Source organism: Equus przewalskii, chromosome 11 (genome assembly GCF_037783145.1).
Source record: "Equus przewalskii isolate Varuska chromosome 11, EquPr2, whole genome shotgun sequence".
Taxonomy (NCBI): domain Eukaryota; kingdom Metazoa; phylum Chordata; class Mammalia; order Perissodactyla; family Equidae; genus Equus; species Equus przewalskii.
In genome coordinates this window covers 24,001,943-24,015,043 of record NC_091841.1, presented here as the reverse complement: position 1 = coordinate 24,015,043, position 13,101 = coordinate 24,001,943, and the positions used below count along the sequence as shown (strand labels likewise).

At 36.7% G+C, this 13,101-nt stretch overlaps 1 protein-coding gene across 3 annotated transcripts in view; it reads right to left on the bottom strand.

Annotated features, from left to right (window-relative positions):
* Nucleotides 1-13,101, bottom strand: part of ASRGL1 (asparaginase and isoaspartyl peptidase 1) — a 28,172-nt gene that overhangs the window by 9,997 nt on the left and 5,074 nt on the right. For all 3 annotated transcript variants that reach the window (XM_070565349.1, XM_070565350.1, XM_070565351.1), the window contains exons 3-4: nt 1,868-2,010; nt 1,139-1,296 (exon numbers count right to left, since the gene is read on the bottom strand). In XM_070565349.1, coding sequence (XP_070421450.1) covers nt 1,139-1,296; nt 1,868-2,010 — 301 coding nt within the window. The remainder of the gene's footprint in view (nt 1-1,138; nt 1,297-1,867; nt 2,011-13,101) is intronic.

Sequence of the window (13,101 nt, the reverse complement as noted above, 5' to 3'; positions counted from 1 at the left end):
TACCTCATACCTATTAAATTCCCTGGGGAAGGGCTCAGACATGTATATTTTAAAAAAGCTCCCCAGGTGATACTAAAGTGTATCTCTGGTTAAATTACAAATCTAAAAAAGTGCACAGAGTCAACAGATTATATTCCATTATAAACTCCTAGGCCATATTCAAATTTTCTTTAAATAAGGGGGCTTTTATTTGGGATTCTGAAATCTCTAACAAAGAACACTGTAATTCAGAACATATAATTAACTCAAACTTATCAGCGTTTACTGATTTCTCTGCACTATGAAAGAGTGCTTAAGTAAGTTCACAGGGTACACTAGACCACAGAGAACCTGTTTAGTCTACAGTAGTCCCCCGGATCTGAGGGGGATACATTCCAAGACCCCCAGTGGATGCCTGAAACTTTGGACAGTACCAAACCATATATATACTATGTTTGATAAAGTCTAATGTATAAATTAGTTACAGTAAAAGATCCACAACAATAACTAATAATAAAGTTGGCTTTGGGGCCATTATTAAGTAAAATAAGGGTTACTTGCACACAAGCACTGTGATATCATGATTGTCGCTCTGACAACCGAGACAGCTACTAGGTGACTAATGAGCGGGGAGCATACACAGCGCGGATACGATCAACAAAGGGATGATTCACCTCTCCGCAGGACAGAGTGGGAGGGCGAGAGATTCCTCACACTACTCAGACTGGCGTGCAATTTAAAACTTATGAATGGTTTATTTCTGGAATTTTCCATTTAATATTTTCAGACTGCAATTGACTAGGGATAACTGACACCACTGACAGTGAAACTGTGGATAAGGGGGACTCCTGTACTTAAGACAACAAACTGATCAAGAAGCGTCCAGATAGTTAACACATTAACACAAGGCATTCTCTTATTAATTTACGTAGGAGAGAAACTCTGTTAGCCTAATTCAAGTTGCTAGTCACAGGAGTAATAAATGAGGTTAAATTTAAGAAAAGAGCAGTTTTTCCATTATTTAGTGTGAATTATTTTGTATGAAAACTGAAACTACCAAGTGATATTAGATTTACTTAAGAAATGTATATAACCAGATATCTGTCAAACTTTCACACTTGAATAAATCCCAAACACAGGAGCCGCAGATGACGCTTACTTTTGACAGTCTAATTTCTGAGCATCTTTCTCATGCTTCTCCTTTTCAAGGCGCTTTATGTTTCTTTCTGTTACCAACTGCTTTCCAGGAACCTCTGGAACCCCCATGGCTGCTGCAAATTTTGCTGCACCTTGGTCAGTCAGAAAGCAGTGAGGTGTCTAGAGCCAGAAAGAAAGGGAAAATAGTTAGTTTTTTGAAAAAGTTAAAATCTGTTTGAACTGTGTAGAAATAATTACTTCTCTCTGGGTACAAAGCGTCAAAAATGCAGATTCCACTGGCTTGCTTTTCTCGATGCTGGAAAGATCCTGGTCCGCTGAGCTTTTGTATTTTGAAAAAAACTCAAAAATGGTGGAATATTACTAGGAATGTGACTTACGTACAATCTTAAATTTAGCGAACTTAATCCATTTTTATTTGACACATGCTATTGAACAGTGGGTGTGTTGAGTTCGTGTGTGTTATACGTGTGGAGAGAAGGCTGAAGAAAATACAGGAAGATAGCATGAAAACAAAGTAATCACTGGTTAAATGATTACTATTCAAACTACGTTGTCAACAGAGTCAGAATCTTGGCTTAGTTGAGAAACTTAAATAACACGGCTTCCATTCTTTTATATAATTTTAGGACAACAGTGATCATAAGTAGTTCCTACAGTCAGACCCCTTTTAGTCACCAGAGTACACAAGTAACAATTCTGTAGGAGAAGGATGCTTTATTATCACATTTACCTTTTCCATAACAAGCCGCGCAAGTTTAATGGGATTTGCTACACAGCGGACTGCAGACACGGCTCCTGCAGACAGGTCTTTTCCATTCATGATACTGGCATCCATTTCAACTTCCCCATTTACGTTCAAGACAGATCCACAACCTAAAACCAAAAAGAAGTTGAAAAAGAAGAGTTATGAATTTAGAAATGGGTTTAGTTTCCTCTAGGCTGCCTACTTCAATTCATCCTCTACCCCATTACCAGAGGAAAAATTTTTAAAACACAAATCTGACTTGGCACCCCATGACCCACACAATAAAAAGTATGAAGCGCTTTCTGATCTGGCCTCTGACTTACTTTTCTAGCCACATCTCCTCTCCTTGGCTATGCTTTACTGAAATACTAGGTTTCTCTGAAAGTGCCATAAGCTCTCATTACTGTGTCATTCCTCTTCACTCTTGCACATTCTGTTCTCTTTATCACTAGCACTCTTTCTCCAGCTTTCTCTGCCTAGATAATGTCTATAAGTCTAGCTATTCTTAGCCTCTTTGTGCCTGTTGCCTCATCTGAAAAATGGGATAAGAACAAAGCTCAAGAATATTTAAAGGATTATAAAAATATCCAGCACCTAACAAGGTAAAATTCACAATGTGTGTGAATTATCCAATAAGAAATTACCAGGCACACAAAGAAACAGGAAAACGTGACCCATAATGAAGAGAAAAACACTCAACTGACAGTAACAGACCCAGAAATGACACAAATGATAGAAGCAGTAGACAAAGATGCTAAAACAGCTGTTACAACTATATTCCATATATACCAGAATGTGGAGGAAAATATAAAAGGACCCAAACAGAACTTCAAGAGACGAAAGAAAAGAAGTCTGAAATGAATATTCACTGGATAGTATTAACACCAGATCAGACACTGCAGTAGAAAAGATTTACAAACTTTAAGATACAGCAATAGAAACTACCCAAAATGAAAAACATTAAAACTGAAAAGAAAAGAAGAAGAAGAAGAAAAAAAAAAAGAGCAGAGCATCACTGAACTCAGGGACAATTTCAGGAAGCCCAATGTCTGTATAATTGGAGTTCCCAAAAGGAGAGGTGAGGCAGAGGAACAAAAAAAATATTTAAGGAAATAATGGATAAAAATTTTTAAATTTTATGAAAACTATAAAGTCACAGATCTGAGAAGCTCATAACTCCAAGCAAAAGAAATATGAAGACAACTACATCCAGTCACACTATCAGGTAGAAAGGAAAAACAATAAGATTGATAGCATATTTCTGTCAGAAATGATGTAAGCCAGGAAGGCCATGGAGCAACATCTTTAAAGACCTGAAAGAAAAAAGCTGTGAAGTTGGAATTCTATACCCAGCAAAAGTATCTTTCAAAAACTGAGAACAAAGGGGCTAGCCTGGTGGCATAGCGGTAAGTTCACACATTCTGCTTTGGTGGCCCAGGGTTTGCAGGTTTTGATCCCAGGTGCAGATGTACACACTGCTCATCAAGCCGTGCTCTGGAGGCGTTCCTCAAACAAAATAGAGGAAGGCTGGCACAGATGCTAGCTTAGCGACAATCTTCCTCAAATTAAAAAACAAAATACAAAACCGAAAACAAAGACATTTCAGACATATAAAAGCTGAAAGAATGGATCAATATCAGATGTGCAATACAAGAAATGTTAAAGGAAGTTTTTCAGGCAGAAGGAAAATGATAGCAGATAGCAATCAGGATCCACACAAAGGAATGAAGAGTACTAGAAATAGCTAATATGTGGATAAGCAGAAATATTTTTTCCCTTTATTTTTATAACATCTTTAAAATATAACTGTTTAAAGGAAAAATAATAAGGATGTATTGGACAATTGATAATACACACAGAAGTAAAATACATGACAACAAGAGCATAAAGGTTATGAAAGGGGAAACAGAAGTATGCAGTTACAGTGTCATAAGCACTACACATGGAGTGCTATAGTACTTGAAGATAGATGGTGATAAGTGAAGGATGTGTACTACAAACCCTAAGACACTCCTTAAAAAAAATGTTTAGTTAGTAGGCCAACAAAGGAGGTAAGATGAAATCATAAATGACCTTCAATTATTCTAAAAAATGCAGAAAAAGACATAAAAAGAAGAAAAAATGAACAATGAATATATTGGACAAATAGAAAATGAATAGCAAGATGAAAGATTTATACCTAGCCATATCAGTAATCACATTAAATGTAAATGGTCTAAATACCTCAATAAAAAGCAGAGATTGTAAAGTTGCATAAAAGGATAAGACACAATCATATGCTGCCTATAAGAAATCCACTTGAAATGTAAAGACACAGGGGCTGGCCAGGTGGCACAGTGGTTAAGTTCACACGTTCCACTTCCTGGCAGCCTGGGGTTCACTGGTTCAGATCCCAGATGTGGACATGGCACTGCTTGGCAAAAGCCATGCTGTGGTAGGCGTCTCACATGTAAAGTAGAGGAAGATGGGCATGGATGTTAGCTCAGGGCCAGTCTTCCTCAGCAAAAAGAGGAGGATTGGCAGATGTTAGCTCAGGGCTAATCTTCCTCAAAAAACAAACAAAAAAAGAAATGTAAAGACACAAATAGGTTAAAGAAAAAGAACAGAAAAGTTCTACCATACCAAAATGAATCAAATGAAAGCTGGAGTAGCAATATTAATATTGGGCAAAGCATACTTCAGAATAATGTCCTTGTTATTTAACATTCCTTAAGTACTAACAAAGGGATCAATTTACCAAGAAGACAACAATCCATGCACCAAACAAGTTTCAGAATACATAAAGCAAAAACTAAACAAACACAAAGAAGAAATAGACAAATCCATAATTACAGTTAAAGACACTCCTCTCTCGGTAATCAATAGAAATAGACAGAAAATCCAGATAGAGAAGATCCAAAGAACATTATCAACCAACTTGACCTTATTGAGACTTACAGAACTTTCCATCCAACAATAGCAGAATATAGATTCTTTCTAAGTGCAAATATGATATTTACCAAGATACATCATATTCTGGGCCAAAAAACAAAGCTTACAAAGTTTAAAAGAATGTAAATCACACAAAATATGTTTTTTGATCATAACAGAATTAAATTAAAAATCAGCACTATTTGGAAAATCCACAGATATTTGGAAATCTGGTATCACACTTGTAAATAACCCATGCTTTAAAGAGAAACTCATAAGGGAAATTAGAAGACACCATGTAAAAACTTGGATGCAACCAAAGCAATACTTAAGAGTAAAATTTAAAGCATTAAATCCTTGAATTAGAAAAGAACAATCTCAAATTAATGATCTACCAAGAAAATGAAAAGCAAATTATTCCCAAAGCAAGCTAAAGAAAGGAGATAAAGATAAATCAATGAAATTCAAAACAGAAAACAGCAAAACAGAAAAACAGTAAAAGAAAAAAACAAGAAAATCCACAAACCCTCCCCAAACCAAAAGTTAGTTCTTTGAAGTTCAAAGAAGAAACAGATAACCTGAATAGTCTCATACCTATTAAAGAAACTGATTTCTTAATTAAAAATTTTTGACAAATAAATGAAAAGCAATAGTATATATTGGAGTATATGACGAAGCCATTTGATTTAAAACTAATTCGGCCTGACCTTGTTTTTCCAAAAGGGCCTGAAGTGGCCTGTTGAGCATGTGTTGTACATCTGCTTTAAACATTTACTATGTCCCAAAGACACGAATGATGCCCTTAAGGATAGGGATGTAGCTTACCCCCATGTCGGCATTTCTCTAAGGATAAGCATCTCTTCCTGGAGATAAAGGATTAATCACCAACCTGCTGCACCAGCTAAGCATCTCCTGACATTCCACAAGCATTCCTATCACATGTGATGTATAGTCTTTCTTTCAAGATGGTATGTAACCACTCTGTACACCCCACTTCTTCAGTGCCCTTCCTTCCTTGGGGAAAGAAGGCCCTGGGCTATAGTCCTCAAACTTGGCTCATAATAAACTCATTCCAATTTTGATTTACAGATTGACTATGGATTATTTGTATGGACATTTCTTGGCACAGTCACAGCAGGATTTCAGAGAAACCCACTGGAGACCACCTGGAATCTACACTGAACCAGCGTTCTGTACCAAGAGGGGCCCTTTGAGCACCCCCCAGATCACTGCATTCTTCAGGTAACCCCAGTGAGTTCTCCTGAAACAGGAACCTCCTTCTTTTAAGTTGGTGGTCCAGAGTTTATACTGATGGTAGCAGTTTCAAAGTTCTGGTCTAGGTGTCTTTAGGGGGTACCACTACACACCCGAGGTAAGAGGAACCTGAGGGGGAAATCGCTAGGAAAGAGAAACCTAGGAAGAATTTCCTAGGCCAGAGGAGCCTAGGGGGAACTTTGGAGTGAACGGGGCAGGCTGACCTTTGTAATTTGGCTTTAAATTGGAAGGATTTGTGTTTATAAAGTCTGAACAAACTGCTTGATAGAGAAATGAGAGTCTGAACTTGTTCAGCTCTGAAGAGACGGGACACCAGCTCCTCCCAGCCATAAGGTGTTCTCAAGCGACTGAGAACCAGATGGGAGTGTCTGAGGTTGAGCCTTGAGATGAGCAGCAGTCTCATAGGGAATTCCACAGTGATCCTTCACTTTAATTAACTGACAGCTTGTCCAGGGACGCACTATGAGGTTTGGTCGCCCACGTGTTCTGAGCTCCCATGGTAGTTTTAGACTGCAGGCAGGACAAAGTGAAGCATATAAGAGAGTTTAGGACCTTTCTTTAGGGAGTAACACTCACAAGAAGCACATTTACAACCCACTACACTGTTCCTAGAAATGTTCAGACTTTATATTAAAATAAAACTAAAAGAAAAATGGGAAATTGAGCTTCTAAAAGACGACCAGTTCCTGAAAGGGCAGCCTCCCCTCAGAACTCTGGCTGGCTTCATGCTGAAAGTCGCAAGTGCTCAATGAAATGAGAATACCTGTAAACAACTGATGAGATAACCCAGGATAATTAAAAATTACAGTGGCCACTGTGGGGCTCCTTTTTAAGAGCAAGGTAACAGAGAAACTTTTAGAGACGAGCTTGCCCACTTCCAGCACAACTGCTCAAACTAAAGGTTCTGGAAGCTGTAAATATTTACAAAGAATGAAAACAAAGCCAAAGCTTACCAAGCTTGCTCTGTGTCCTGAGGGCTTAGCATAAAAATGTCAGGTTGGGGTCCCAAAATATGGTCAGATAAAAATGTGGTTGCACCCCATTTTTCGGTCAGAGATAGTCAGACAGAAATGTAGGTTGCATTCCATTCAAGGGTAAGGGTCCTACCAAACTGCTGCCAGCCTCAGGGGAAGTACACTGGCCACTAGAAAGAATGTTCTGATTCGATAAGATTATTTAAGGAGTGCACTTAAAGGCAAAGACTTCAAAATTCCAAAATAACCTTATTGAAAGTTTTGTTAATAGAAAGTTAAGTTATAAAAGGTACCTAAAGGAAAATATATTAGGTAATGGCTTTACAGACATCCCCAGGATCTACTATCAGAGTTAATGAGGCTCAGAGACTTCCTGGGAAACTGCTACACTAAAGATTACTGGAGATAAAAACAACGACAAACAAAAACATAGCAACAGAGATTGTACTGGTGGTTACACAGGGGAAGGGGGGGGAGGGCAAAAGGGGTGATTAGGCTCCCATGTGTGGTGATGGACTATAATTAGTTTTTGGGTGGTGAACATGATGTAATCTACACAGATTCCAAATATATTAAGATGTACATCTGAAAGCTATATAATGTTATAATCCAATGTTACAGCAATAAAAAAAAAGATTACTGGAATTGTTCAATACTGCCATGTTGTTACTGTTTGTCCCAGGTGAAAGCTGACAAGATATTTGAAAGAATTAGTAACTTACAATCAGAAATCCAGCCAAACTGGAAGCTGATCAACCTAAAACACTGGCAAAATTGGAAAGGAGCTCTAGAGGCAGTTCAGATCCCACCTATTTCCTTTATCTCAAAAAGTCTTATTGCCCCCACCTCTCCAGGAACTGTCACCCAGCCCATCACCAATTCCTAAGACTGAAGGAAAAAAAAAGGAAAAATGGCAAGAAAAACAGCTATAAGAGCCCCCTCGCCCAAAATCTAGCATCTTGAGTGTCTTCTCCACAAACATTAGTACAAAAAGCTTAAAACAAAACTTGAATTTCATTATTCTTTCATAACTAGTGAGACCTTATATTATTGCATCTGACTCATGGCAGTAATTTTAAACAACTGCTGTGGAGTCTCTGCGTATGTTTGTCTATATGTATGTTATATGTGTGTGACATTTTCACCTCCAGACGGTATAATTTTTAAAGAGCTCTATTTAATTGGCTTCAAGTAAGCACTTATATAAATGTAATGGAAACTAACCCAAATGTGTTTCAAGTTAACATAATATAAAACCATCTTTGGCAAGTGAAAGCTTATGTAAGTTTGTTGGTTTGATTAACATAAACATGTTTTCAGAGTCATCAGCATGGGAACAAGTAAACTAAATAGATGTGAAACAAATAAAAACGTTAGGTGAACTTTTTAATAGTAGTTACATGTTATGGTGTATGTACTTTTTTGTTTTTTTTTAAAGATTGGCATCTGAGCTAACATCTGTTGCCAACCTTTTTTTTTTTAATTCTTCTCCCCAAAGCCCCCCAGTACATAGTTGTATATTCTAGTTGTAGGTCCTTCTAGTTGTGATATGTGGGATGCCGCCTCTGCATGGCCTGATGAGTGGTGCCACGTCCGCGCCCAGGATCCAAACCATGAAACCCTGGGTGGCTGAGGTGGAGTGCGCAAACTTAACCACTCAGCCACAGGGCCGTCCCCTGTACTTAATTTCAAAACCTTTTGGTAATTTGAAACCTTAGAGTTTTGCTAATTGAGTTCAATGATAAAATTTATTGAGTATCTAGGACATTCCCATGCAAGATAAAATATTAAATGTTAATGATTAGGTATAGGTTTATCTACTTTTGGCTTCTTATTAAAGAGAAATTAAAGAAATGTTCCGGTCTAACATTAAACAAGTTTCTATTTTATTTAAAAATTGTACTAGGAAGTAGCATGTTTCTAGAAATTATAAAAAGTATTTACAAATTTGCCTAGCCACAGAATGCTAATGTAAAAGACAGTTTATAATTGCTTACTTCTTAGTTTTCACTAAAAATTAAGGTCTCTAAGGGTTAAAAATTCTAATTAATATATGTGACTAAAGCTACTAAAATTTAATAAGGAAAATATCCTTGTATTCAGGGAAAGTAAGATGCTTGCTTTCAGTAAAGAAGGTATTAAAAATGTAAATATTTTTGTTTTATTAAGAAAGATAAATTTGTCCTAAAGTACTATGAAGGAAAGAAGGCATGGGATAAATTCTGAATGTAAAAAAGTTACAGAAGATTTGTGGGTAAAAAAATGCTGAGGAAAGAGTTTTGTGCATGGTCAAGTTGGCCAGGATTGAAATAAATTTAATTAAGTGAATGAGTTTTAATACCAAAAGTAAGCTGGTACAAAAATTAGAATTTGTTTTTCTCTTTCTTAAAAGGATAATTTTCCTGGACTTTTAGTTTGCTCTTGATAAAGAGATTATAAAAGGTTTTCTTTACTTTTGAGTGAGTCTCACTTTGGTTAAATGAATAAGCATTTTTTCACAGTGACCACTGTTTCATGGTGACACAAGATCAGCAAACACTTGATCTTGTTTGACCAAGTGTTTTAAAATCTTTTGATATTTTTGACAGCTTTCCCCCCAATTCATAACCTAAGAGAATTTTAAATTTTTCAAAAGTCTTTCTTTTTTTTTTTCCTTTGAAAATTTTCAGAGGGCCCCTGGGACTTCTCAAAGAAATTTGCTCTCTTTTTATAGAGAAGGAGATACTTAACTAATTAAGCTTGTCTGGTATGGTAAATTGCATGGGAAGCATTGTCAAGTAAATGATAAACCATCTTAGGTTATATTGTGTAGGTAAATATTATTCACTATCTTAACCCTGCTACCTTGCTTCCAGCACCACCAGAAGAAACTGACCATGACTGCATTCTATTATCTAATTTGGTTTACAGCTGGGTCTTACTTAAATGATAAGCAAAGACATTATCAAGGTGGATATGTTGTACAGCCTCGAGAATGCCTGCTACTTTCTATTAACTCTGCTAACCCAGTAAAAGATTTCCTTCTACAGGCTTAAGAAATCACCATGGAAGAAGAGAACAAAGGTGACAACAAAAGGGGAAATTTTTGACACCACCACATAGATATGGTTCAGGCCCGACAAAAAAAAGGCAAGTCTCAATAAATTTAATAAGACTGAAATCATATCAAGCATCTTTTCCCACCACAGGGCTATGAAACTAGAACTCAACTACAAGAAAACGGCTAGGAAAGTCACAAATATGTGGAGACTAAACAACATGCTACTGAACAACCACTGGATCAATGAAGAAATCAAAGGAGAAATCAAAAAATATCTAGAGACAAATGAAAATGAAAACACAACACACCAACTCTTATGCGATGCAGCAAAAGCAGTCCTAAGAGGGAAATTTATAGCAATACAGGTCTATCTCAACAAAGAAGAAAAGTTTCAAATAAGTAATCTTAAACTACACCTAACAGAATTAGAAAAAGAAGAACAAAGCCCAAAATCAGCAGATGTAAGTGAATGATAAAAACTAGAGCACAAATACATGAAATAGAGACTAAAGAAACAATAGAAAGGATCAATGAAACCAAGAGCTGGTTCTTTGAGAAGAAAAACAAACATGACAACCCCTTAGCTAGACTAAGAAAGAAAGACAGAAGGCTCAAATAAATAAAATTAGAAATGAAAGAGGAGAAATTAGAATGCATAGCACAGAAATACAGGGATTATAAGGGAATACTATGAAAAACTATATGCCAACAAATTGGATAACCTGTAAGAAATGGATAAATTCTTAGACTCATACAACCTTCCAAAACTGAATCAAGAAAAAATAGAGAATCTGAATAGGCCAATCACAAGTAAAGAGATTGAAACAGTAATCAAAAACCTCCCCAAAAAACAAAAGTCCAGGACCAGATGGCTTCTCTGGAGAATTCTACCAAACACTCAAAGAAGATTTAATAATTATACTTCTCAAACTACTCTAAAAAACTGAAGAAGATGGAATGCTTCTTAACTCATTCTGTGAGGCCAACCCTGATACCAAAACCAGACAAGGACAATACAAAGAAGGAAAATTACAGTTCAATATTGTTGATGAACACAGATGAAAAAATCCTTAACAAAATATTGGCAAATCAAACACAGCAATATATATTAAAGGAATCATACAGTATGGTCAGGTGGGATTTATACCAGGGATGCAGGGATGTTTCAACATCTGCAAATCAATCAATGTGATAGACCACATCAACAAAATGAGGAATAAAAATCACATGATCATCTCAATAGATGCAGAAAAAGCATTTGAAGAGATCCAACATCCATTTATGATAAAAACTCTCAATAAAATGGGTATACAAGGAAAGCACTTCAACATAATAAAGGCCATATGTGACAAACCCAGAGCCAACAGTATACTTAACAGTAAAAAACTGAAAGCCATTCCTCTGGGAACAGGAACAGGGGACAAGGGTGCCCACTCTTGCCACTCTTATTCAACATAGTACTGGAGGTTTTGGCCAGAGCAATTAGGCAAGAAAAAGAAATAAAAGGTATCCAAATTGGAAAATAAGAAGTAAAACTCTTGCTGTTTGCTGATGACATGATTTTATTTATAGAAAACCCTACAGAATCCACCAGAAAGCTATCAGAAATAATCAACAACTACAGCAAAGTGGCAGGGTACAAAATGAACATACAAAAATCAGTCACATTTCTATACACTAATAACAAACTAGCAGAAAGAGCACTGAAGAATATACTCCCATTTACAAAAAGAATAAATATCTAGGAATAAATTTAACCAAGGAGGTGAAAGACCTATTCACTGAAAACTATAAGATATTACTGAAAGAAACTGAAAAAGACAGAAAGAAATGGAAAGATATTCCACGATCATGGATTGGAAGAATAAACATAGTTAAAATGTCCAAATTACCTAAAGCACTCTACAGATTCAATGCAATCTCTATCAGAATGGCAATGACATTCTTCATGGAAATAGAACAAAGAATCCTAAAATTTATATGGAACAACAAAACACCCTGAAGAGCCAAAGCAATCCTGAGAAAAAAGAACAAAGCTGGAGGCATCATAATTCCTGACTTCAAAATATACTACAAAGCTATAGTAGTCAAAATAGCATGGTACTGGCACCAAAACAAGCACAGAGATCAATGGAACAGAACTGAAAGCCCAGAAATAAAACCATACATCTATGGACAGCTACTCTTTGACAAAGGAGCCAAGAACATACAATGGAGAAAGGAAAGTCTCTTCAATAAATGGTATTGGGAAAACTGGACATCCACGTGCAAAAGAAAGAAAGTAGACCATTGTTTACACCACACACAAAAATTACCTCAAAATGGGTTAAAGACCTGAAACCATAAAACTCCTAGAAGAAAACATATGCAGTATATTCTTTGACATCGGTCTTAGCAGCATTTTCTTTTCTTTTTTTTTTCCTGCTTTATCTCCCCAAACCCCCCCTGTACACAGTTGTATATCTTAGTTGCAGGTCCTTCTAGCTGTGGGATGTGGGATGCCGCCTCAATGTAGCTTGATGAGCGGTGCCATGTCTGTGCCCAGGATCTGAACCCTGGGCCGCCACAGCGGAGCACGCAAACTTAACCACTAGGCCACGGAGCTGGCCCCAGAATTTTTTTCAAATAACATGTCTACTCAGGCAAGGGAAACAAAAGAAAAAATTAACAAATGGGACCACATCACACTAAAAAGCTTCTGCAAGGCAAAGGAAATAAAGAACAAAATGAAAACAACCCACCAACTGGGAGGAAATATTTGCAAATCATATATCTGACAAGGGGTTAATTTCCAAAATATATAAAGAACTCATACCACTCAACAACAAAAAGAGAGACAATCTGATCACAGAATAGGCAGAGGTTACGAACAGATATCTTTCCAAAGAAGATATACAGGTGGCCAACAGGCACATGAAAAGATGTTCAACATCACTAATCATCAGGGAAATGCAAATCAAAACTAAAATGAGGTATCACCTCACAAAAGGCAAAACTATAGGGAAAGAAAACACAGGAGC